Source organism: Pagrus major, chromosome 23 (assembly GCF_040436345.1).
Source record: "Pagrus major chromosome 23, Pma_NU_1.0".
Taxonomy (NCBI): domain Eukaryota; kingdom Metazoa; phylum Chordata; class Actinopteri; order Spariformes; family Sparidae; genus Pagrus; species Pagrus major.
Genome location: NC_133237.1, coordinates 2,142,844 through 2,166,955, shown reverse-complemented (window position 1 = coordinate 2,166,955; position 24,112 = coordinate 2,142,844). Strand labels below are relative to the sequence as shown.

Sequence of the window (24,112 nt, the reverse complement as noted above, 5' to 3'; positions counted from 1 at the left end):
TGTATGGTGTTTCCAAAGTCAATGAGTAATCATGTTAAGCCATTATTATTTCATCATTGTTCAGTCAAGCAGCCCTACCTTTACCTGTGTCCTGGGAGGGAAGGTAGTGCTGGAGGTCATCCAACCTAGCCTTTAGCTTAGCATCCATGGAGGAGCAGAAATTTTGAACACAGGGAGTCAGGGCCTGGGTCTTCATGGCAAGGCTACTCCTGTGGTGCTGCTGCCCCCTCTGGGACACACTGACCCACCCCGCATCACTCAGCAGGTCCCCCGGAGACTCCGACCACAGGAAGGAGGCCACATCTACCTCGTACTGGGCTCCGCGACTGGAGCCAAGGTGGGTTCCTGAAGAAGTATCAATGGTCTGGCCCTCAAGATCCCTCACAGCTGAGGTGAGGAGCTGGACGGAGCTCGTCGAGATGGCTTCAGTTTCTTCTTTGGTGATGGCCTTGCAGAATGGGAGAGAGGAAGCTTAAGAATATTATGCAATATATAGAATGTGTAGTACATCAGCAGGCAGGTCTGTCACTACTGTGAGACTGAACATGGCATAAAATTTCAAGGAGGTGCAAATCCATACCAAGTCAAAAGATAGACAAGTAGACAAGATAACAACATATGCTAACAACTGTGGTAATAATTGTTTAGTGAGGAGAGCACCAACCTGCAGGCGCTGAAGGAAGAGTTGCTGTAGGAAGTCATCCCAGACAGCCAGGGGGCGCTCCAGTAGCCGCTGGCACACAGTACTCCAGTGCTGACTGATGGAGTCAGTGGACAGGAGGTCCCACACAGCATCTCTAATGGCTGCCAACCCTTTCAGGCTCTTCACATAGACCAGGAGGCTGCCAACACCACGGCAAATGTCCTCCTTACAGCTGAGAACAGAGGAGAGATTCCAAAGCCACTCTCAACAAAGCTATCAACAGAAAATGAACGTGTTCTGATGACTGATATGATTGATTATAATGTATGTGTGGCTGTATATTCTAATAATGAGACATTTATGTCAAACTTGTGAAGTAGTGAGGACAAAAGGAAACAGAGCAAACATTAAAAACATGAGCAGTGTCTGGATTGGTTGCTGCTTACGTATCAATCCACTGCTTCAAGGTGTCCCGAAGTTGCTCTCTCTGGATTGGCTGAGCCAGGGTGCGGAGGGTGGGCTGGAACTCAGTGATGGAGGGAGGCAGGAACTTGAACCAGCTGCCTGTACTCGTCTCTTCCTGCAGTACCCTCCTGCCTTTAGCTGAGGACAGAGATGGGATTGATGCTCTCATCTTTTCTTTATCTAAAGATTCACATTCAGCTTCAGAATTCAAATAACTGTCTAGTAACAGATCTTCAGTCTGACTTAGGATTTTTTCTACTCTCCACTTGATGCATTTTCAGACATACAGTATTTAAAACCTGTCCACCCCTTCCATTGATCAACCCCTTATCCAACCAACGCATCAAAAACATACCCCTTCTTCTAAGAGTCACAGTTCAGACAAATACAGATGTCATAAAAATAACTTAATGAGCATGGCTTACAGGGCTCCAGAGTGTGACAACACAACTTGTGAGAAATCACAACCATTAAACATAGTTCACTTGGCTTTTATAATGGATATCCTTTACCTGAAAAGCCCATCCTAGACTCGTCATCATCAGTGGAGGTAACCGGTCCACCTATCCCCGGTCCTAAGATGCCTAATCCATAGTGTTTCCTCTAATAATGTTTTGCCATGGTTGCCCGTAGGGGGAAAGGAAAACATTTATCTGCACCTGAATTCCAGGGTACACTCATTTACATAATGTGTTCAGAAATTAAATTAAAATGTATTGGGTTCACCTAAATTATGTGCTGGTGCACTTAAATGAAAAAGTTAGGTGGACCAGTGCAACCAGTGTAAAAAGTTAGTCTGAAGCCCTGGCTTAGTCCATCTACTGATACAATAAATATCCAGAAATCTGCTTTGAAATTGTACCATTTCTTCAGTATTAACAGTGCAAACAGGAACTAATGTAGCATCACGCTGACAATGTGTCTGCTCTAACCTATTAACATGGACACTGAACATGGAAACTGAAAGCAAGATATTCCGACACACACCGCACACACAGGATGTGTGTTCCACCTGTAAGACATGCAGTGTGTGGTAGTGCCAACAGCCTGTTCAGAAAGGGAGTGGAAATCGAGCTGAAACAGCACTGGGTTTATTACACTGCAAAATAGGAGGCCATTCTTTTCTAAGGTCAGTAATAAATAGCTCTCAGTAATGAAATGACTAAAGGTATTCTAGCCTCCAGAGCATCCCAGCTGTTTACCTGCAGGAGAGGTGGAGGTGACATTCTCCAGGATAGAGAAGAGCAGGCCACAGCCCAGGGCCCCATCTCCCGGCCTGGGGCCTCCCTCTGGGGGCAGGTAGAAGACAGCATAGGCCTGGAACAGAGTGGTGACCAGCAGCTCCACCAGGCTGCACACCTGAGCCTTGATCCCCGCACCTGGACCAAATACATATGTTTATCAACTGGAAGACATTTCTGCTTTACTGAACATCTCAAAGTAATGAAACTGCAAACATGTCCTGCTCTGCTTCACAAGCAGTTTACGGTGCTATCAAATATTAAAACGCATGTTGGCAAAGGTTACACATAGTCAAATACCATGCTGTGGTTGATTAAGGAGCTGATGGATAGAAGCTTTCCGGGCCAGCAAGAAGTCGGCAAGGGCCTGCCGTGGCGAGCTGTCCTCCAGCAGCATGGTGGACACCAGGGCCTCAGCAATGGCCTGGTCCGACACTGCTCGGCCCCGCAGGAGAGACCTGCTGTCCAGGAGAATAGTGGACCTGCAAGAGAACAGACTAGTTGGCGACCAATGATCTAGCTTTCACTAACTGAATCTAGCTAGGTCTCCTGCATGTTGATCCATCAATATTTTTTCCAGTTTTGAAGCCTGGAGCGTGACAAAGACACAAGAAACATCCACTACCTGAAGTGTCCAGTTGTGGCTACCTGCCGGACAAGGATAGGGAAGCGGGCCAGTACGGGGCTGTAGTGGCCCCCTGTAGCAGCCTCCAGCTGCAGCAGACTGTGCAGGTGGCAGCACAGCAGGTAGAGCTGAGTGGCCTGGAGATAGTGGGACGCCTCCATGGCGCTCCAGATGCGCTCTGGGATCTCCAAGAGCAGCTTGATCTGGGAGGCCGTGGTGTAGAACTTCTCCTGCCACTGCCTCTGGCTCTACATACAACATAATGACACAGACACATTGTAGATTTACATATGCAGCAAGCTAAAAAGACAACAAGTTGCCTGAATTTATTTTAGAATCATCTATAGAGTCGATTGTGTCTTAAACATAATGCATTCCATTATCTTCTTTATAGACATATGTCCCCAATTTTCATTTAAATACATTAGAATTTAATATTCCCCTGCGTGTGTGCAATAACACATACCTCTCAGAACAAGTGTTGAGGTATTATATAAATAAATAAGGTCTTCAAGTAAATTCGGCATACATGTGATCCACCAGCGGCACTTTATTTGAATAAACTTTGACATTTCTCCAAACTCTCGGATCTCGCTGCTGGGTGTTTTGGTTCCAATGATCCGTGGAGATAAAGGCTAACATCGCTGACAGACAGGCTGCTGTTAACAGGGATGCTCTGTGCAGCGAGCCGAATTGTTCAGGATGTTGCTTTAAGTCGCATTAGGGGTAATGTACAGTTATAAATGGGGGGTATGTGCATATAATGTGTAATAATGAACTGACACATTTTTAAATGAAGTTTCGAGTCCCTAAGATGACGGAGCTCATCTAGCTTTGGCGCAGGTTTAACACTACAACAAATGTCATGAGGTCACCTCCTGTCTGCTGCTGCCCACACAGGGTTTGCCTTGCTTCAGCCGGTGGCAGTACTGGTGCATGTCCTGGATGGACTGGACGACGCTCTCAGAGCACTGTCTCATCTCTCCGATGGTGTCGGCGGCGTCGATCAGGTCTCGGTAGCGCTCCCCCACCATCTGCCTCAGCTCCTCCTTCTTCTGCTCGATCTCCCCGCGGACTTTGCGTTCGATCCGGCGGATCTGCTCCGTGTTGTAGCGCTCGAAGAGAACCGCGGGGTCCTTGATCTCCGAGACCCGGAGAGGCAGCGCCTGATCATCAGCCATCGTACCTCCAAAACAACTACAGCTGCTACAGGAACTCCAACCCGGAAGACCGGGGGAAGTACACTTCCACCTCCACGTAAGCAAAACTGTGACGACAACTGAGTATGATGCTGTTATTGGTCAGTTAAGCAGTCCGTCAGGGGATGTTTCCGTGTAAACTGGTTCCCGTCTACCTACACGACTGAGCCAATCAAATCATCCCAAAGTGTGTTATCATTATTATTATTATTATTATTATTATTATTATTATTATTATTATTATTATTAATAATAATAATAATTATAATAATAACACACTTTGGGATGATTTGATTATTATTATTAACATTATTATTACGATAATAATAATAATAATAATAATAATAATAATAATAATAATAAAATGATAATGATAAACCTGCTGTTAAATCTGTTGTTGCTTCATGTCTAGGCTACTTGAATGATGGAAAGTCTCATCTCCCTCCTTTTGTTGAGTGACCTCACAACCTCATTTTCAGTTAGCCTCTCTCATCATTACTTTCACGAACCGTTTCATTGCATATTGTGGAGGTGAGTTTGCAGCTCCTCCCTTGACATAAAAATAATTAATAGCAATTTTGTTATGATTTTTTCCACAAAAAAATCACATATGAACTAGTTAAACATTCTTCTCTCGGATGTAACAATCCCAGTTCTATAAACACGTAACGATTTTTCATTGCAGAAGTTTAGTTGATGGATACAAGATGGCTTCTACTTAACTTCAGTGAAAAGTCCATCCTCAGTGTATGAGACCCATTTTATCAGAAGTAGCTCTTCACATACGTAGGATTTTCTTTGTTATTTTGGTGTGTAACAATAAGCATCGTAAAATCAAAGGGGAAACAACAACAATTAAAGAACTGCTGAAGTCAAGAAGCAATAATAATAGAAATAAATAGACAAAATATGAAAATATATGTAAAATATGTCTGTTTTTTAAGTGAAAAGGACTATATAGTGTCACTCATGGACTTCTCAGCCAAGTGAATAGATATGCTGCAGTCTGTCTATGTCCTTAGCAGTGGCAGCAGCACACCAGATGGTGAAGGAGGATGGTGGACTCAGTGATGGCGGCGCACCATCATAGACTGTGACAGGTTAATTTTGTGCCAAGATGATGAGCTAGAATCCACAAACAGAATCCTGGAATAGGTTGCTGAAGAAGTGGAGGGCAATGTTTACTGCATTGTCTACGCACCTGTTGGCTCTGTGGGTGGACTGTGGGGGGTGCAGTAGCAGTGGGTTGGTGATGGCTTTGAGTTGGGGAAGCACAAAGTACCCCAGTGACTTTATTACCACAGAGGTCAGTGTGACTGGTCTGTAGTAATTAAAGGCACAGTTCAACCAAAAATTAAAGTTCAGTCATTATCTCCTCAACACCATGCTGATGGAAAATCAGGTGAAGTTTCTTTCACAAAACATTTCTGGAGCTTCACAGCAAAACAGAGTTGCAGCATTCTCCTAAACAACTGAAGAACATGGGGACTTGTTTTAAAACAGAAAAAAAAAACAGAAAAAAATGATTTGAAAAGATATTATTCACACTCTGTATACGATGAAAACTCTCTCTTTTCAGATCAGTTCGGGATCTTGGAGCTTCCAGAGACTTAAGTCACGTGGGACAAGCTGTATGGAGCCATTTTATGTGAATGATGATAAAACTATCGTATCAAAATTTATCTGGGGAAAACAGCAGTTGCTATCTTGTGATACTTATGATTTCAAGAAAACAAATAAAATGAACTAAAACTCATTATCACAGGAAAATGGAGGAAACAATATGTTTGACCCAGGGCTGCTCAGGGCTTCCATAGTTCATTACATCATTGTATGATGACAAATTTACAGAAGCCCATTAAAAAGTCAGACATTATAAATTATCATGGTTAAGTCGAAAACTCATTTTAAAATAATGTCTCATAATTCGACTTTTATTCTCATAGTTATTACTGAGTAAGTCCAAACCACGTGATAACATGGAATTTTTTGTTAGTATTTTATATTTTGAGTATAAACTAACTTGGTGGAAATGATCTTCATAGAGAAGAGCAATGATTCGCTTCATCATCTGTTAGACTGGTAAGAACAAAGCATAATGCAGATACTGTATCATTTCTACATACTTTCTGGAGTCTGGAGTCGATAACTGAGGAGGAAGTCAACAACACCGCTCGTTTTGCGGAACGAGGCAGGTAGAGTCCAGTCAGTGCGTCACTGTCAGCAGGTGCGTCAGGTAGACCTTCGTACCCGGAAGGAAAGGACTAAAACGACAAACGATCCGATCACAGGTGAGCTGTCTGCTGTTCCTCACAAAGTAAAATATATCGTACTGTAGGTGTAGTCTACGTTTGTTTTTATTGTACAGAGACATGTTATGTACATTTTCATCTGAGTGAATGAAGCTGATGACTATAATGAAAGTTACTGATGATGTCTAATGATTCCGCCTGGTTACAGTCAACACAGGAGGAAGTGCACTGATTAATCTGGGAAATAGCAAGATGTAGAAAACAATTATTAAATGTAATACAGTGTGTTAAGGTGAATGTTCCACTCTGTTGTTATGTTCTGTACATAACACAATATATTTTGTACACTACTGTATAAACACACACGCATATCTGATAATAATTATACTATACTATAAATAATTATATTTCTTACATTTCTATATGTAAGATTTTTATTAAATTCCTATATTCCTCCTTTTTCTGTGAATTGTTAAATAATAAAAAATAAATAAAAATGTAAAATAAGTTTGTCAGCTATGTGATATGAAGTGCGCAGTAATTCAGTTCAAGCTAACTGTGTAGAGTCTAATACAGATGGGCCTACATCACATCGGCATATATGTTGTCTGACATGCACCAATATGACAATTTTTTCCCACAGAACATAGGCCTAATTCAGGAAAAGATAATCTGAGTAATTTCTAATTATGAAATTTCCAGTGAAGTTTATTGTTTCAGTGAACTGATGTCATTTTGGACAATAAAGTTTATTGTCAGCTGTTCAGTATCCTGCCTCCAGTACATGTCTTTGTCACAAGTGTTTGATAACCATATTTGAGGGGTCAGTGCAAAAAAAATGGTGTGTTTATGTATAAGAATATTGGACAATAAATCGATATCAGATTTTGTATTACTCCCTAATATTGGTAACAGAATCAGCCTGCCAGCCATCCAGTGAGCTCTAATGCTGCACTGTGTGTTTGTGAAACTAGACAGAACGATGGGGCCGAGGGACCTGGAGCAGGAGTTTGAGGATCAGTTCAACGATGTGGTTTCCAGACTGCAGTCCAAGCAGCTCTTCCAGTCTGACTGGGACATCGCCTCTTTTGCAGTCTTCTTCATCTTCATCGGTGAGTGAAAGTGAAGGAAATTAACTAATCGGGTAAAGATGCTCTGATCTCTATACCACAAAAGCATCAGGGTCCAGTTTCACAAACCCGTTGTTACCGGAGGTTAACACAAATTAGAAAATGAGCAGAGAGCGATAAAATGTTTACATTGAACATTCCCCAGTGCCTCTTCAGACACTTCTTCATCATTCCTTACCCCACACCCCTGCTCACCAGTTCACATTATTCAGAGCAGTCCAAGTAGATTGAGTACACAAGGAACAAAATCAAGGGCTGGTCAATAGGAATAGAGTTTTCCAAGCTTCAGAAATGACGAGACAGAACGACCAGACACAGACATGAAGTAGAGTCAGTGATTCCCATTGGAGCAATAATCTGCTCACAATTAAAACACTCAAACTAATAAATAACTGAATAAATAAGCAGTTCTCAAAGGAAAATAAGGTCCCAGAAGCTAGAAAGGTGGCAGGGTCCGCCACATATAAACAAAGTAAAACAGTATAAACTGTGTTGTCCTTTAAGGTCAGTTTGTTTATTCAGTTTATTCAGTCATGAAGACAAAGAGAGTTTGTTTAGGCAGAAAAAAATCAGTCAATGAAGATATTTCTCTGCTCATTAACATTCCTTCCACAAGACAACACAGTGCACCTTTAAAGATACAAATATAACTTTGAACTTGGCTCTATTATATATCAGATTCTTTCACTGTCAGGGCCTTCAGTTGTCCTTCAACTACACATGTTGGAGCTTTTCCACCCTGGCAAGAAAACAGTTCTTCACTGAACACTGATGACCTGTACTGTGTGTGTGTGTGTGTGTGTGTGTGTGTGTGTGTGTGTGTGTGTGTGTGTGTGTGTGTGGTGTCAGGTATGGTTTTGCTGCTCGTCATCCTGGTCCTCATCCGCTGTTGCTGCTGCTGCTGCTGTGATGATGAGAAGGTACACGCACACGACACACTAACCAGATCTTAACCACAGTGCTGTCACATCATAAAAAAAACATTTTTTGTACAATGTGAATTAAAAAAAAGTGAGAGTTTCGCAGATGTGTGACTGCTTGCTATTGAATAAACTGCTGAGTGTCTGTTCGAAGGTGATGAGTTCAGAAACAGCTTTAAGAGTCCATAGAGAGGCTGCATAACCAAGACAGACCTGCAAAGAAAAAATGTCCACACATCTTAGGACGGACCACTGCAAAGTAGAGAAACACAGGGTAAAAATACGAGTTACATGTTGAAAGGAATAATTTGACATTTTGGGTGTCTTGCTGATATACTGCAGATGTGAAGAATGACAGCAGTCTTATGGTACACTTAGCATAAAAACAGGGAACAGGGGGAAACAGCTAGCTCTCATCAAACACAACAAAACCACCTAACAGCACGTCTAACGCTCACTAATCAACATGCTATATCTGGTTTGTTTAATCCGTTCCCAAACCTATACACAAAGTGTAAAAGGGACACGTTGTGGTTATGTGCCAAACTGTTTCTTGGCCAGACGTAATGTTGTAGGGGTCTCTGCAGGCTGCCTAGCACCTTCACAGTGATGAAGGCTTGACTAGCTTGGCTATTTCTGTATGATTATTATGGTCATTCTTAATGCTTGTCACCAGGTCAGATTCAGACTTTTACAGGTCAGAAAAGTCATAAAATTAAAACAGTTTTTACGGCAGAGTGCTGAGAATGAATCACAGCCTGAGGAAAAGGAGCTGCTCTGTAGTCTGGTGGTACGGCACTAAAACAGAGTTTACTTTGTTTCACCATTGTCATCTTTGTCCCAAGGGGACATCAGAACATGCACATGTACATTAAGATGGCTGAGTGAACCTTCTCATGTCTTCTGTATCAAAGACAGGACTATTCATCACCTTCTTACTGGCATTGTGGATGCAGAGAAAACGTCACTGATCCTGGCATGTGGCTAAATGAACTGAAACATGGATGAGCTCATTAAGGACTTTTCTTTCTTCTTTCTCAACAGCCTCGTAGACGGAAGGTGGGCATAGAGAACATGGCTCTGGAGCCGTGACAGCTGAACTTCACTGATCAAGTATTGTGAAGGTTAATGAAGCAGCAATCAATAGTCTGTAACCAGATGTAGTCTACTTGCACATAGAATAGTTGTTTCTCATGAGCCCCAGTTAAGGACTTGTAACACACATGATCTCATTGACTGTCACTGATATGTGGGCTTTATTGTTTATTGCTAGGATACCACAGAGGAGCTCTCTGTGTTTTTATGCCTGTATAGATTTGAATGTCACTTCCTTTTATTTTGTTTGCTGAAAGAATAACAATTCAATGTGAAGCTTTTACTAAGAAATAAATTCATAAAAATGTAACCTTGCTCTATGATTATTTATTGGTGTATTCCTTCCCACCATCGTTCATTTATGGAGTGCTTTTCTTTGCAAACAGACACAAAGACATTTGTAGAGGACAAAGTACACAGAATCATCTGACGGTATAAATCATAAAACAGTAATGAGATGTGTTGTTTTGAGGAAAACAGGGAGGTTTACAGGCTCAACCAGGCTGGATCACTCAGAGCTGTAGACTGCCTTGCTCTCTGTGGGCTCTCACAGTATCTCAATTAGTTTTTGTCTTCAAACTTTTGCTCTTCCTGTGTTTGTTTCTCTCAGAATACATACAGTTCACCTCTTTAAACACACATCAATTCACTTCTAGCCAGAATCCCTCCATGTTTGTGTGCAGAGATTGCAGTGATGTCAACACATCCCTTTGTTGCATTTAGAACAGTGTAAAGTTTTACTGCTCCACATCTGTCAAACAGCTGGTTTAAAACTCAGCAGTATTGATGCAACTAATTAAATTGTATAAGATAAACTAAGTAATTTATCAAATAATTGAAGAAGTTATTAAAACTAAACTCATCATTATGAAATGTTCTTTCTACATATATTTTCACGATGACTGAATTTTATTGGATATATAATTTTTCCTTATTTCAAAATGTTTCAAAAGAGCAACGGAAACACAGCAGTGAGGACATTGTCAGTCATTTTATTTGCATAAGGCAACTATCCAGATCCTGATGAACAGGAGCAGGAGCACTCAGTGCCCTGAGGACCAAGTGAGGAAAAAAAAACAATTCTATTCATCCATTTTCTAAGTGTGATTGGAAATGTTTTCTCTCCTGTGTTTATAATCACAATGTGTATATAATATGTGCTAGCAAGTTATGTAGCATTACTGTCATGTCTTTCTTTTGGCTCAGTAGTATGTATTATAATTGGCGCTAATCTGCTGTTAGTGTGGCAGATGGTATAATGTCTATTATCAGCAGGTCAGATTAACCATTAGAGTAACATTTAATGAGCATTATCATGTTTTATCATAACATAAATGATTATAATGGTTACTGTGAGTTCCAGCAGTAAGAGTACATTACTTTTTTCTTATGTTTTATGTTCAAATTGTCATTGTTAACACCAGCAGTAGGATTAGTATTAGGCTAGTAGTTACCAGAAGGCTCCAGAAGGGGGAGGATATGACAGATGAAAAAATAGAATTATTCTAAGTGCTGTATCGTAGGCAACTGGACATGTTTCAGTTTCTTGAAGATGTTCCACCTCTCATCCAAGAGGCTTCTTCAGTTCTAACTAACTGGAGGGGCGTTGCAGGCTTTTAAACTCTGTGTGGGAGTGTTCTTACAGAGTCATTAAGGACACGTGTGAGCTCTGAATTTCAGAGTCGTTAAGGCCAGTTGGGTCAACGACCCACAAGTGGCCCTAACGACTCTGAAATGGGTCGTTGACCCAACTAGCCTTCATGTGGGTTGCTAGGGCTAGATGAGCCCAGGAGTGAATGGTCGTTAAGCTTTCTGGGGAGGGAGCTCAGTACTGCATTGTAGGTGGGTGACAAGTAATGTCATAGTCCACCTCCTCTGTTCAAAGACAGTCATTCCAGTTTGACATAGATGGATTCTTTTACTCCTCTTTCAAACCATCTGTCTTCTCTGGCCAAGATGTTTACATTGTTGTCCTCAAAGGAATGGTATTTCTCCTTCAGATGTAAGTGGACAGCAGAGGCTTGACCTGAGGAGTTGGCCTGCAAAAGCCTGCAACTCCCCTCCAGTTAGTTAGAACTGAAGAAGCCTGTTGGATGAGAGGTGAAATGTCTTCACGACACTGAAACACGTCCAGTTGCCTACGATACAGCACTTAGAATTACCATGACCTGGATGACTGAGAACCTTCATCAACAAAAATAGAATACACTTTTTATTTAATTGCCAAAAAGTTCCCCCCATGTTCACAGGTAAACAACCTGCCAAACCCTTTTTTCACCTGTTCATAAACACAGGAGAGAAACTTCAAAAATGGATCACCAAATTTTTTTTTTCTTACTTGCCTCTTAGGGCTTCACTACATGCTGTAGGTCCGATTTTCAGGTCTGAAGAGCTTACACAGTTTGATCTAAGCCACAGTCAAAGTCTGTCGTTGTGGAACCAGTCCCATGAGTCTCTTCACATGTGACTGCATACTGATTATGGAGTAAGAACCTTAATGCCTCTGTATGCTCTTTACTTTGGCAGGATACAATTTTTTCTCTTCATTAGGAGTGAGATTTTTTTTTAAAGGAACAGTCATTCTCTACTCCAGCTTCACAGAAAAACAGTGTTGCAGCATTCTGCTAAACAACTGAAGTAGCTGGGGACTGGCAGCTGCAAGATCCCAAATTGACTTGAAAAGACATAATTTATCTTCACTGTAGCTGCTCAGCTACAGACGTTTGTGCGCGGGTCTGAGGCAGGAACATGAGCCCGCCCGCATGTTGATCGTGTATATATTGTAATGTATTTTCAGATCAATTTGGTACTTCTGGGCCTCTAGAGACTTGGATTACAGCGGAAGAGCTGTGTGGAGCCATTTTATATTTTTTTGTTTATTTTTTCACATTATAAAAGATACATCAAGTATCAAGTCAAGTCCCCATCAGCATCTATCATACATCCTTCATCCGTTGTTTAGGAGAATGCAGCAACGCCGTTTTGCTGTGAAGCTCCACAATGTTCTGTGGACTACGAAACTTCACCCAACTTTCCATCAGCATGAGGATGAGGAGATACTGACTGAATTTTAGTTTTTGGGAAAACTGTTCCTTTAATATCACAATTGTATGAAACGTAAAAAGAAGTGGGTAAAATGACCCAAAAGTCATTCAGAGCTAATAAAGTGTATTTGATCTGAACTGTGAAACACAGTTGGCATCGGATGCATCTGAGTAGTGGAGACAAAGAGTAATGAAAAGTTGAATGCAGACATCTTTATGTGTAGTTTCACTGAAGCAGGCAGCAAGAGCCAAGAAGGAGTGCTCAACATGGGCGGCTTATCATTTATAATATTTTATTGCACAGATATCAGATAAATTATTTCCACATTTTATATGATAGGCAGCTTTTTAAAGTAGATTAACACTTACTGGAATGAAGTCATTTGTTCATGATTGGATTAGTGTTTGGTTCACAGGGAATCAACGCATGTGCAAAACGTGTAAAATAAATATGAACATAGAGCAGACAGATCAAAGATTACATCAACAGACATGACAAGTAGCTTATCATTTAGACATATCCATGTAGTAACAAACAGGGAATGTGAGTCATGTCATTTCCACCAAATGGGGCAATGAACAACAAAAACAAACAAAAAACACCCACTGAAAAACAAAGCACTGGCCCAGATCCAAAGTCTGCCCTAATGCCACGTTAATGTCATATTGGCGTTATTGTAATTACCAGTTTCCAACTTGTAAACAGCGTTCATGTCAACATCCAAGTCTTAATCACAACACAGATTTTTCTAAAAGCACCCATCTATCAGACTTGGCACTTCATAATGCTGAAGCACCCGGAAACCAGAAATGATAAAAAACGTTGTACAATTGAATTAAACCCAATTTTAATGGTTATGGTGTTATACTGTTAATGCTGTGTTTTTATTTTTCATATGACCAACTCTATCATCATTTAACATGAACATGAACTTGAATGACATGAACGCTTGTAAGTTGTAAACCTGATAATGTGTTCCCATCTCTACCATCCATCCCACATGATGTGATCCAGAGCCTGAACCTCGGGCTGATGTGTTCAACATCAAAGTATGTTTCTAGGTGTTTGGGGAACTACTGCATTTGTGAAATAAGTAGTATAAACCCTTTGCATCCCTAGCAGGAGCTATGTGAAGTTTGATAAATGCCCTCATGTGATGTCACTCAAGTCACTGTTGGTTGCAGACTACTAAGTTTGAAAATGAAAAACAACAACCTGTTGTTGTGCAGTTAGGAAGACGTGAGCTTACCAGACCGCTCCCCAGTTCTGCTTGAGGCTCCAGGCTACATTAGATACTACTCAAATGACACACTCCAATCTCCCACCCAACTGGCGCTGTTCAAGTTGCATTGTGGGTAATGTAGATGCCAGGTTTTATCGAGGCAGAAGAATGTGTGGAATAAATGAAGATTAATGGTTCTGCTGCATTGATTTTGACTCCAATGCTAAATCAGTGGAGTGATCTTTTAAGTGCATAAGTGGCTGAGGACATAGAGCGAATCGTCCACTACTCACAATGTCGGTGGTTTGATCCCTGGCTGTCGCGCAAGATACTGAAGATACCCAAATTGCTCCTGATGGTTGTTCAATTGGTGTGTGAGTGTGATGGTCATCATCATGGTGATCATAGAGATACAGTGGGGTGCTCTGGATAGAAGGCGACCAGAAAAGCGCCTGTATGAATTCATTTACCATTCAACATTGCATGAGATGAGCCGGGTGTGAGGGTTCTAAACAGCACGTTGTGACATCATGTGACCTGGATAAAGCAATGAGTGATGTGTGAGAGGGCAGACATTGGGACTGGGCCACAAACACATGGTGCTATACTGTCAGTGAATGAGGAAACATACTTTCTGTAACCAACATGTTTGTATTCCCTAAAAGATCACAGTGGGAAATGTTCCCCTCATACTAATGCATCCCCTCACAGCTAAGACGTTTATTCTTTCCCCTTGCAAAAATATACTCTGCATGCACAACACTTAGCCTAAAAACCTGTCTCATAATTAAAAATAAGGAATTAGTGAAACTGAAACAAATCCTCAGAGTAAGGGAGCCATTTTATAAGAAATGCTTAGTGTCATCCAGGATAACATGAGCAGATACAACATTGTGGACGGTTTCATTAGTACAGGTGGATGTACTGAGATTCAAAGATTGCTCCGGGTTGTTCTATTGTCCTTCCATAAAGAGGACTTCTATTAAATAAATAATAAGAATGTTTCAAATCTGTGCAGCAGAGGTTAAGATATCCTGACTTTGAGTTCCTACTATGGGTCAAGTTCTGAAAACACTGGAGCTCACAAATCCCATAATGCATCTCTTCAGTGTTTGTTGGACCCTCCTTCCAAGCAAATGGCCACTTCTTTCAATCCCACGCATCCACTTTCAAACGCAGACTTTCTATTAGAAATCTGACCCATAAGAAGAAAACACAAGTTTACATCTACTGATTCAGCCAAGAACAAACCATCTATAGAGGAATCTGGCAACCCATTTCTATGTTCCGCCATCTGCTTGTAGTGACTTTCTGCTGCTCAAAGACACAAGCTTTGACAAAGTGTTTTTTCGGTCACTTGGAGGCAGTGGAACAGGCTGAAACCTCAACAGCTCACTACATCTTAGCACTTGTTACCATACATAAACAACAGGTTTGGAACTTTTTTTTTTTAAACACAAAAATGTGCATTTAACGTTATCTTATTGGTAATCGGCATTAGAATCAGGTAGTTATTGGTTATTGGTTCCGGCTAAAATAAAATCCATATCGGGCATCATAATTATGATATTTTGGCGAACACGTTGGTCCTCTGCACGATCAGTGAGTTTACGTAAAGTGTAGGTCTCAGACAGGGCCATCCTTCCTGAATCAGGCTTGTGTACTTTGCATTCAGTTTTCTTTCCTAAGCTGCAGTTGTCACTACTGTTGGAGCTGCTGAGAACTGAACATGTTTTTTCAGTTTCCTAGACATTGCTTTCAAAACTAATGTTGCATATGAAAGTGAAGAAAGTAGAACCTTCTTATGACAGCTGCCTTCAAACACAGATATATTGTAGGGAGATGCCACCCTCCGGTACTTCCTTGGATTTGTGTATCTGTTTGAAAATTCCCCAAGATTACTTGTGTGATGTCACTTGACTCATTTTCTCAGACTTGACAAAGCTCCTCCAGACAACATTATACACCGTCTTAGTAGTGCTAACCATGAATACAAAACCGAATTTGACATGTAAAACCAGGTGCTCTTCTGGAGCCTGAGAGAAACAAAGTATAGTGTGACAGAGGGCAAACAAATGAGGAAACTGCTGTGAAGGAACTCAAAGTAATCCAGAAAAAAATCCTCCCACTGTGAGCTCTTAGTGCTGCTTCGTCTTTCAACCCTGAGTGCACAAGTTAGTGTTCCAAACAACAAGACAGTTCACAAGACTTTGGGATAAGAAACAGATGACTACTCAACAAGTACTAAGTTTCTTGAATGTAACAACAAAAAAAATCTAATAACAAATCAGCAACAGTCACATTCATTCACTGATATCTTCAAGTCAGTGCTGGGAGATGCAATACACATGTATCAGAAAAACGTCAGTCAGCTGGGCTAACACAACTGCGAATGGCAAACATTGATATCTGTTGGGTTTGATTGGCTCCCTCAGCTAATCATGCAACACTTGGAAGTGAATGACCGGATGATAAATATATAAAAAAATAAAAGCCTTCCAAGGATGTCCCTTACACTTGTGTGGTTAGTTTGGGTCTGAGCGGTCTCTGGCGAGTGGACAGGAGGTGGATTAGAAAGGTCTGTAGTTCCAGAAACTGGAGAAGACAGATATCTGCAGGGAAGGGAGGGCAGAGGAGCTTAGTTAGATCAGACATTACAAATGCAAGGTTAATTATCTACCTGCCAACAGTAGCCTTCAAGGAACAGATCCAATATCGAAGAACAGTGATCTTGAGGCTGCAGTATTTAATAGGGGTATAATGATCCATTCATATAGATATTAACAGATTCAATGATAAATGATCCGATATCATCGCTGCGAAGTATAAACCGGATCCATATCATCATCTTTAATATACACCTTTATTTTGAAATTCCCATGTCATCTCTGTCACCTTTTCCCTCCAAGCCTTGAAACCAATCTTTAGCATTAGCTTATCTCTTAATAAAGCTCATAATAAACTTCATTTCATCTCGCAATGCTAATAATTAAGTAATGCAATAAAATAAATGTGTCACTGTTGGATGGATTCAGTAACTATGATGTATGTGTATGTAACTACTGTTTTCAACTGCAATGACAAAGTGTTTTGAATAATTTGTAACTCTGGCTTCTTCTCCATGGCAAGGGCAGCAGAGGCTCATGGGTATTGTAGTATTTAGAGCCATGCTAGTATTCTGCCATGCTAAAATGACAGATGGAACATGATTTCTAAGAAACAAACTAACTAAATTTTTTTATACCAGTTTTAATGATTTAATTTAAAGGAAAACTTGAAATGGGGATAGAGTGGGAGCAGCAGCCCCTCCCACTTGGCAGCTCTGTTGTTGAAATAGTTAACATACATAGATTACTGCAGCTTTAAAGAGTCTGTGTCACTTTAGGATTCATCAAGTGAGAATGGAGTCAATGTGTTCACAATCATGTTGCATGACAGACACCCACCTTGTCCTTGAGCTGCTGACAGAGCTGCAGGGAGATGGTGAAGAATACCAGCGTATCATTTAGCCAAGGCACCACACACTCTACCTTGTGAACGTGACTCACTTCAAACCGGTTGTTGTTGAGCTCACTGTGGAGGAAAGAGTGATTAAAGGGACCTGAAAGACACACATCCTGAGTGTGGGATAGTGACTAGTGAATAACTAGATTTCCAAACTGCTCAGAAAATTACACAGTACACACAAATTATGTGTCAATGCAAGTGTTAGCAGTAACAATCTGTTTCTTTCCATTTACTTCATTTATCACTTCTTTTTTAAAGTATCTGTATTTGTATGTGTACTGTATGCCGCAGAAACAAAGAAACAAAGACAGGACAGAACTGAAGCAGGACTTACAACATTGCTCCTGGGTTGTGCAACACCGAGCTTCCAGCTGGCTTGAAATTCTGAGACAGTAAAACAAAACATGAAAACGTCAGTCATGAGGCTGTGTATTGCTTCACATAGTGTTGAAGAGTCACAAGGATCTGACCTTGGTGGTGTTGGGAGGCAGCACATGAAGCTGGTACACAGTCAGACACAGTTTGCTTAAGTTGATGTAAAAGTTCACCATGACGTCTCCTGGCATGGGAGGAGTGAACATCTTCTGTTGAGGGAAGGAGATAAACAGCAGGGTGAAGAGTGGAGGTCAGCAGCATGAAGCTTCATGCTACACACACACTGATATGTTTTTCCAATGCCCCCCTCAGTTCTTATACTACATGGCCAATATTATGTGGACACCCTAACATTCACAGTTGACGGTGTGACTGCGACACGATGAGCACTAACTTGCTGCTGTAACAGCGTCCACTCTTCTGGATTCAGTCTTTCCACCAGCTGAACCTGCTGCAGGGTTTTACTCCTATTCAACCACCAGAGCATCAGTGAGGTCTGACACTGATGATGGTAATAAAATCTAGCTCACAGTCAGTGTTCCAGGTCAAGCTGAACATGTTGGAAGGGGTTGAGGTCAGGGCTCTGTGCAGGCCTAAAGTAAAGTTCTTCCAAACCCAACAGGGAAATTCCTTTCTTTATGGACCAGACTTTGTGCACTGGGGGCATTGTTATGTTCAAACAGGAGAGGGACAGACAATAACTGTGCCCTGCGTCCCCAGCAGGTCTTTAAGGTCCTCTGATCAGGGTTAGCTGGCAGTTCCTCGATCTAGGCTTAAAACAAAGGAGACTCTGATTGTGAGGTTGCGGCTACTAATCTCTTCGATAACCAGGGATTCTTATCAAATGTGTTTATTTGTTCATCTTCGTTAGCAGATTTGATCAGAATCATTTCTGCCTCAAAAATCCACTGTTACTCAAACACTGATCCTTACTGTGTTAAAGCTGTGTTTGTGTAGTGTTTACTGTGTCATGTCCTGTACCATCAGACCGCTGGTGGCCAGCTCAGGAAGCGTCATGGAGGCCGGAGTGGTGAGGCGGTTTCTTGCTCGCGTCAGCTGGAGCATCACTGCATCCATGAGCTGCAGCAGTAACAGAAACATGAAGCCAGGATCACTGACACAGTTAAGGGGATCTCATCCATGTTCAGCTGTGCACTGGGTGGATCAGGGTGTGGTTGTCATGAGGAGACAGAGGACAGACCTTATTAACCTCAGCCCCTGTCTTGAAGTGGTAGCTATCATCATGGCTGCTCAGCAGCTGCAGAGCCTGGTTCACATGGTTCCTAGCATCCTGGATCTGATGGATGAACGGAGACAAGACAGAGGTGGAACGGTGAGTGGGATTCCAACATTAAGATCATTTACATACAAAAGGAACGTTTTATATTTGAAGCCAAGATAAGAAAGTTGTTGTTGGCATCAGTCATCAGTACACAGTGAAATGTGCTGAATGTTGAATGAAAGAATTGAGTGTTCTTAATCCTACAGAAGCCCAGTATTCATGTTAGAGGATGTTTTGACTGTCATTAGGCCTGCAGTGGGTATCATGCTGTGTGTTATACATCCACTTTCTCTATTTTCTCTCCGTTGTTCTCATAGTGTTGCACGCTGACAGACTGAACTGTACCTGCTGCAGTTTCCACTGCTTGTCCTCTCTGAACTGAAAGTGCAGCGCTTGGCTATTCTTTGCAACCTTCAGGTTTATGTCCTGTTAATAAAGGCAAAACATTAACAAGGAACATGTGAGCTTCAACCAATGTGTCATTTTCACACAAAGGGAAAACAGCCTCAATGAGAAGAGACAAACTCACAGCCTGAGTCAGAGCCTCGCCCTGCAGAGTCAGCACCCCCTTCACTTGATCCATGCTGCAAAACAACACATCACATTTTTATCACAACATGGAGAGAGGAACAACAACACACACACACTTTATGGGAAGGGAAGGCTTTGCTGTGTGTGGAGGAGGCCAACGGCTCTGAAAGATTACAAGATGACGGAAATGAGCAACATGGTCATTCTCAGCATATTTCAAACCAACTATCACTGAGCATCTGACAGCCACTTCCTCCTCAGAAAAACATTGTGAAGTAACAGACAGGGCCAGTTATTTCACTAAAGACAAGCACAGTAACCGTACACCAAATAAAAGTCTCACTTAAGAAACAAAATGGTTATATAGGTATTACGTTGAGCTGCCGAGGATGAAGTTTTCCTGTTTGAGCTGACTCTCCAGACCTGGTGTCGGCATGGAGAAACGTCTTGATGCCTCCTGTCGATGGCAGAGAAAACGTACCATTAGTAACAAATCTTAATCACACTGTTGTGAAGCTACGGCCTTTGTGTTAACACTGTACATTGATACTGATGGACAGCCCATACACTGATCGCATACCTGGTGTCTAGGGATTCCAAATGACGGAAATTCATCGTAGCATCAGATGACTTTTAAAGAACAGTTCACCCAAAAATTAAATCCAGCCATCATCTCCTCCCTCCATGCTGATGGAAAGTCAGGTGAAGTTTCGTAGTCCACAAAACATTTCTGGAGCTTCACAGCAAAACAGAGTTGCAGCATTCTGCTAAACAACTGAAGCAGCTGGAGACTTGTTTTAACACTTAGAAAGAAAACAAACAAACTAAAATAAATAAATAAATAAATAAATAAATAAATAGTCTCTACACAGCTTGTCCGGCACAATTCAAGGAAGACTCGACACACAGTTGAGCTTGTGCACCCAGACGGGATGCGCACAAACATTTTTAACTTGTGAAGATTTTGGCTTTAAAAAGGGTGTAAATCACATCTTTTCAAATCAATTTGGGGTCTCTGGGCTTCCGGAGACTTGGATTACGTCAGACGAACTGTATGGAGCCATTTTTTTCAGTTATTTTTTAACATTTTAAAACAAGTCCCCATCTTCTTGAGAAGGCTGCAACGCTGTTTTTCTGTGAAATTCCAGAAATGTTCTGTGGCAGAAAAAACTTCGCCTGACTTTCCATCAACATGAAGGTGAGTAGATAATGACTGAATATTCATTTTGGGAGAGTTTATAATGCTGCTTACTTTTGTGGTACAACAAACTTGGCAAACACAGTCTCCAACACTGGATCCTACATTTCCAATAATGATAGCATCTCTTTTATGGACCCTACCTGCCTCTTCAACACCCACATCTTTCAGACTCCCTGCCACCACTTTATAAATGCACACTTGAGTCTTCAATGATATCACTATGGTATAACCAGGGTTATTTCTATTTCTTTGGTCAGTACTAGCCATAACACATCAACAGATCTTCATGTGTGAAGGTGGTGAGATGGTCCTCTTCACTCAGCCCTAAATACAGCTGTATACATGAAAGCTGAACTTTTACCTTGAGGACATCCTGGAGCTGCTTGAGAACAGCGTGCACTTCTTCTTTAAGCAGCCAGTTGAATTCCTCCTCCTGACAGAAAGAAAAAAATAAAGATTTAAAAAAGGGGTGGGTTAATAAGCAACCTCAAAACCATCCAGTCAATGGATGAATTCCGTTTTTCCTTACACTATGTTTCTCTATTACAAGGGCGAATGACTATAACTAACGATTACTGTCATTAACGATTAATCTGCCAATTACTTACACAATTAAATCGGTAATAATCTATAAAATGTCCAAAAATCCAAAGTGAGGACTTTAAATTGCCTCTTTTGTCCAACCAACAGTCCAAAACCCAAAGACTCTTTATTAACTGTCATAGATGACAAAGAAAAGCAGCAAATCCTCACATTTAAGAAGCTGGAACTAGCTTTTTTTTTTAAATGGCTGGAATGATTAATTGGTTATCAAAACAGTAATTTTTCTTTCCATCAGCTTATTGACTAATAATTGCAACTTCAGCAGTCTCCACACAGGTGAATCTCAAACTCCCTTTCCTCAGGAGAAACATGACGTCTCTGTCTCCACCAAAGAGACACAGAGGCAGCCAAGGACTTCACCTGGACACAGAGTGGACTGGGCTCGAAGCACTGAGACCCAGTGTGTATACTCAAAGCAGACTGTACTTTCCGAGGGGGTTCTAGTTATTCAACATCTACAATATCATGCTGTAGATGTTGTATCATTCAGGAGTTCTTCCTGATGAGCTTGTCCTGGGGTTGGTACTAGGTGTCAGAGAGAACAGAGCATCGTGGCCCAAACCTCTCACACCCTCCATATCTGTCTAAATGCTTTCAGGAGCAGCTTCTGCTACAGACTGACACCACCTGAACACCACAGGACACGCTTCAGTCTGTACAGCTCCTCTCTTCACTGCTGGACACTGACAGAGATTATTATTATTAGCTCTGAAGCTATATTTAACAAGATATGTGGCTCAGTACTCAGTTCTTTTGCAGGACTAAATAACTTCTAGGTCTGATAGAACTACATCAATACTACATTTATACTACACAGAACCAACATTTGGTTGAGGGGTTAGAAAGTGAAAACTAGTGGAGATGTGAATTTTTGAAAATGACAGATTCTTCATTCTGGTAAAAAAAAAAAAATCCTGTTATTAATTTGATTACTGTAACCATTCAGCAACAACTACTTCAATGAATGCATGTTGTAAATTATCCTTAGGGTCTCTTGGACGTTCAGGACAAATTAAAACTAAATCCAGTCAAAAATGAGCATGTGATAAGGTTTAGAATACACATACAAGGAACCACAAAAATGCTGAAATGTACCTCAGAGAGCCAAACTTCAAAAATTCAATACTAAAAAAGTATTTGAAGTACAGCTATAGGATTGTGCAAGGTGCCATGAATTCAATAGAGGTGTCAACATGTTTTTTTTTCCCCAAGAAAATCCCTGACAAGAACTGGGAGGCCCTAGGTGAGTTGGCATGGAATGACCCCTAAACAAACTAAATAAACAAACTCTCTTTGTTTCCATAACTGAAGAAACAAACTGACCTTAAAGGACGACACAAGTTATACTGTTCTACTTTGTGCATATGTGGCAGACCCTGCCACCTTTCTAGCTTCAAACAGTGCACTGGGGACCTTATTTTCCTCTGAGAAAAGCTTATTTATTCACTTAAGAAAAAATTGTTATATATATATATATATATATATCCCTTCATCCCTTTTAAACGGTAACAATTTACTACATTTAATTTCTCCATTTTTTCAAAATGTCCTTTTCTGATGTCTGGATAATGTGATGTTTAAAGAATCAAACCCACGAATGCTGATGCTCAAGGAGCTGAACGAGGGCAAATTCTATTGCTTCTTTAATCAGTACAACAGTTTTCAGCTGTGCTGACATGGCTGCACAAGATGATCTAATGATCCATTAGATTTTTAACACACCAAACTTGGATAAACTCAAGTGTTTGTCAATCCTGTACCTGGGCCCCGCGGCCTGCATGTTTTAGAGCTTCCCTGCCCTAACACACCTGATTCACATGATCAGCTGGTCATCAAGCTCCACTGAAGCCAGGCAGCGACCCGTTCATTAGAATCAGGTGTGTTGGGGCAGGGAAACACCTAAAACATTCAGGACAGAGCCCTTTTTGAGTGGCAGTGTATTTCATCATTTTTTATCCACATGACTATGTGTCCTATCGAGGTTTTCATATTCATTGTAACGAACAGTGGTTAACAGCTGTTTACCAATGTAACAGCATGAACATCTGGAAAGGGAAACGGTGCAACATAGTCGATCTATTACAGCTCATGTATACTTTCATCCTCTAACAACCATTTCCTGAGACATACCATAATGCCTGGGATGTGTACATGACAATTAACTTCATGTTTGCTTTTCATTCTGTTAAGCTAACGTTATTGTGTCTATGATTTGCACCAAATGGGCTAAATCTTGCCAGTAGAGACAACCAGTGACAGTTTCTACAGAGAGTGGTTGACTCTGTGTGAAAAGCAGACTGAGACACTTAGTTGTGGGCAACATATGAGATCTAATCATTGACTCCATGCGCAGCTCTGTGCCGTTACAGTCAGGCCCGCTGTCAACATCACAGTGAGCTGCCCTGGATGTAGCACCTGCGCTGCAGCGCGAGGATGTGACTGTCCTGTTAACCCGCTACATTATTATAAAATATCGATTACATATGTCAACATTTTATAATGACCGACAGCTCGGACAATCCAGATAGCCCAACAGCACTGTGTCCCTGCCTACTCGCAGTGCTGCAGCAGAGACACAACAACTCACCAACACAGCTCTCTCCACCTGACTGGCAGCCGACATCTTGGGCAGCTCGGACAGGGATCTCTGCGAGTTAAGCATCGTGTGCAGCGAACAGAAACAAACCCTCGAATGTCACCTTAAAAACGCTGCTGACCCGTCCTCAGGATGAAGGCGTCTCTGTGTACTAGCTTAGCTGAGGGTCTGTTGCCTTCA

At 41.3% G+C, this 24,112-nt stretch overlaps 3 protein-coding genes across 7 annotated transcripts in view; 1 reads left to right on the top strand and 2 right to left on the bottom strand.

Moving 5' to 3' along the window:
• cog1 (component of oligomeric golgi complex 1) overlaps window positions 1-4,191 on the bottom strand; it is a 14,317-nt gene extending 10,126 nt beyond the window's left edge. For 3 of the 5 annotated variants that reach the window (XM_073494126.1, XM_073494122.1, XM_073494123.1), the window contains exons 1-7: window positions 3,850-4,191; window positions 2,975-3,222; window positions 2,650-2,831; window positions 2,311-2,487; window positions 1,090-1,246; window positions 665-875; window positions 79-448 (exon numbers count right to left, since the gene is read on the bottom strand). In XM_073494126.1, coding sequence (XP_073350227.1) covers window positions 79-448; window positions 665-875; window positions 1,090-1,246; window positions 2,311-2,487; window positions 2,650-2,831; window positions 2,975-3,222; window positions 3,850-4,155 — 1,651 coding nt within the window. In that variant the 5' untranslated portion in view covers window positions 4,156-4,191. The remainder of the gene's footprint in view (window positions 1-78; window positions 449-664; window positions 876-1,089; window positions 1,247-2,310; window positions 2,488-2,649; window positions 2,832-2,974; window positions 3,223-3,849) is intronic. The other 2 variants (XM_073494124.1, XM_073494125.1) reach the window with 1 other exon arrangement.
• A 2,188-nt stretch (window positions 4,192-6,379) lies between these two features.
• On the top strand, window positions 6,380-9,712 carry smim22 (small integral membrane protein 22). The gene is made up of 4 exons (XM_073494613.1): window positions 6,380-6,464; window positions 7,400-7,537; window positions 8,405-8,475; window positions 9,520-9,712. The coding sequence occupies exons 2-4, from the start codon at window positions 7,408-7,410 to the stop codon at window positions 9,565-9,567; spliced, it is 249 nt and encodes an 82-aa protein (XP_073350714.1). The 5' UTR covers window positions 6,380-6,464; window positions 7,400-7,407; the 3' UTR covers window positions 9,568-9,712.
• A 3,178-nt stretch (window positions 9,713-12,890) lies between these two features.
• Window positions 12,891-24,112, bottom strand: rogdi (rogdi atypical leucine zipper). The gene is made up of 11 exons (XM_073494910.1): window positions 23,924-24,112; window positions 21,095-21,166; window positions 19,907-19,989; window positions 19,531-19,585; window positions 19,347-19,427; window positions 18,921-19,016; window positions 18,701-18,799; window positions 17,815-17,928; window positions 17,679-17,728; window positions 17,284-17,410; window positions 12,891-16,449 (listed from the first exon to the last, which is right to left on the bottom strand). The coding sequence occupies exons 1-11, from the start codon at window positions 23,996-23,998 to the stop codon at window positions 16,408-16,410; spliced, it is 894 nt and encodes a 297-aa protein (XP_073351011.1). The 5' UTR covers window positions 23,999-24,112; the 3' UTR covers window positions 12,891-16,407.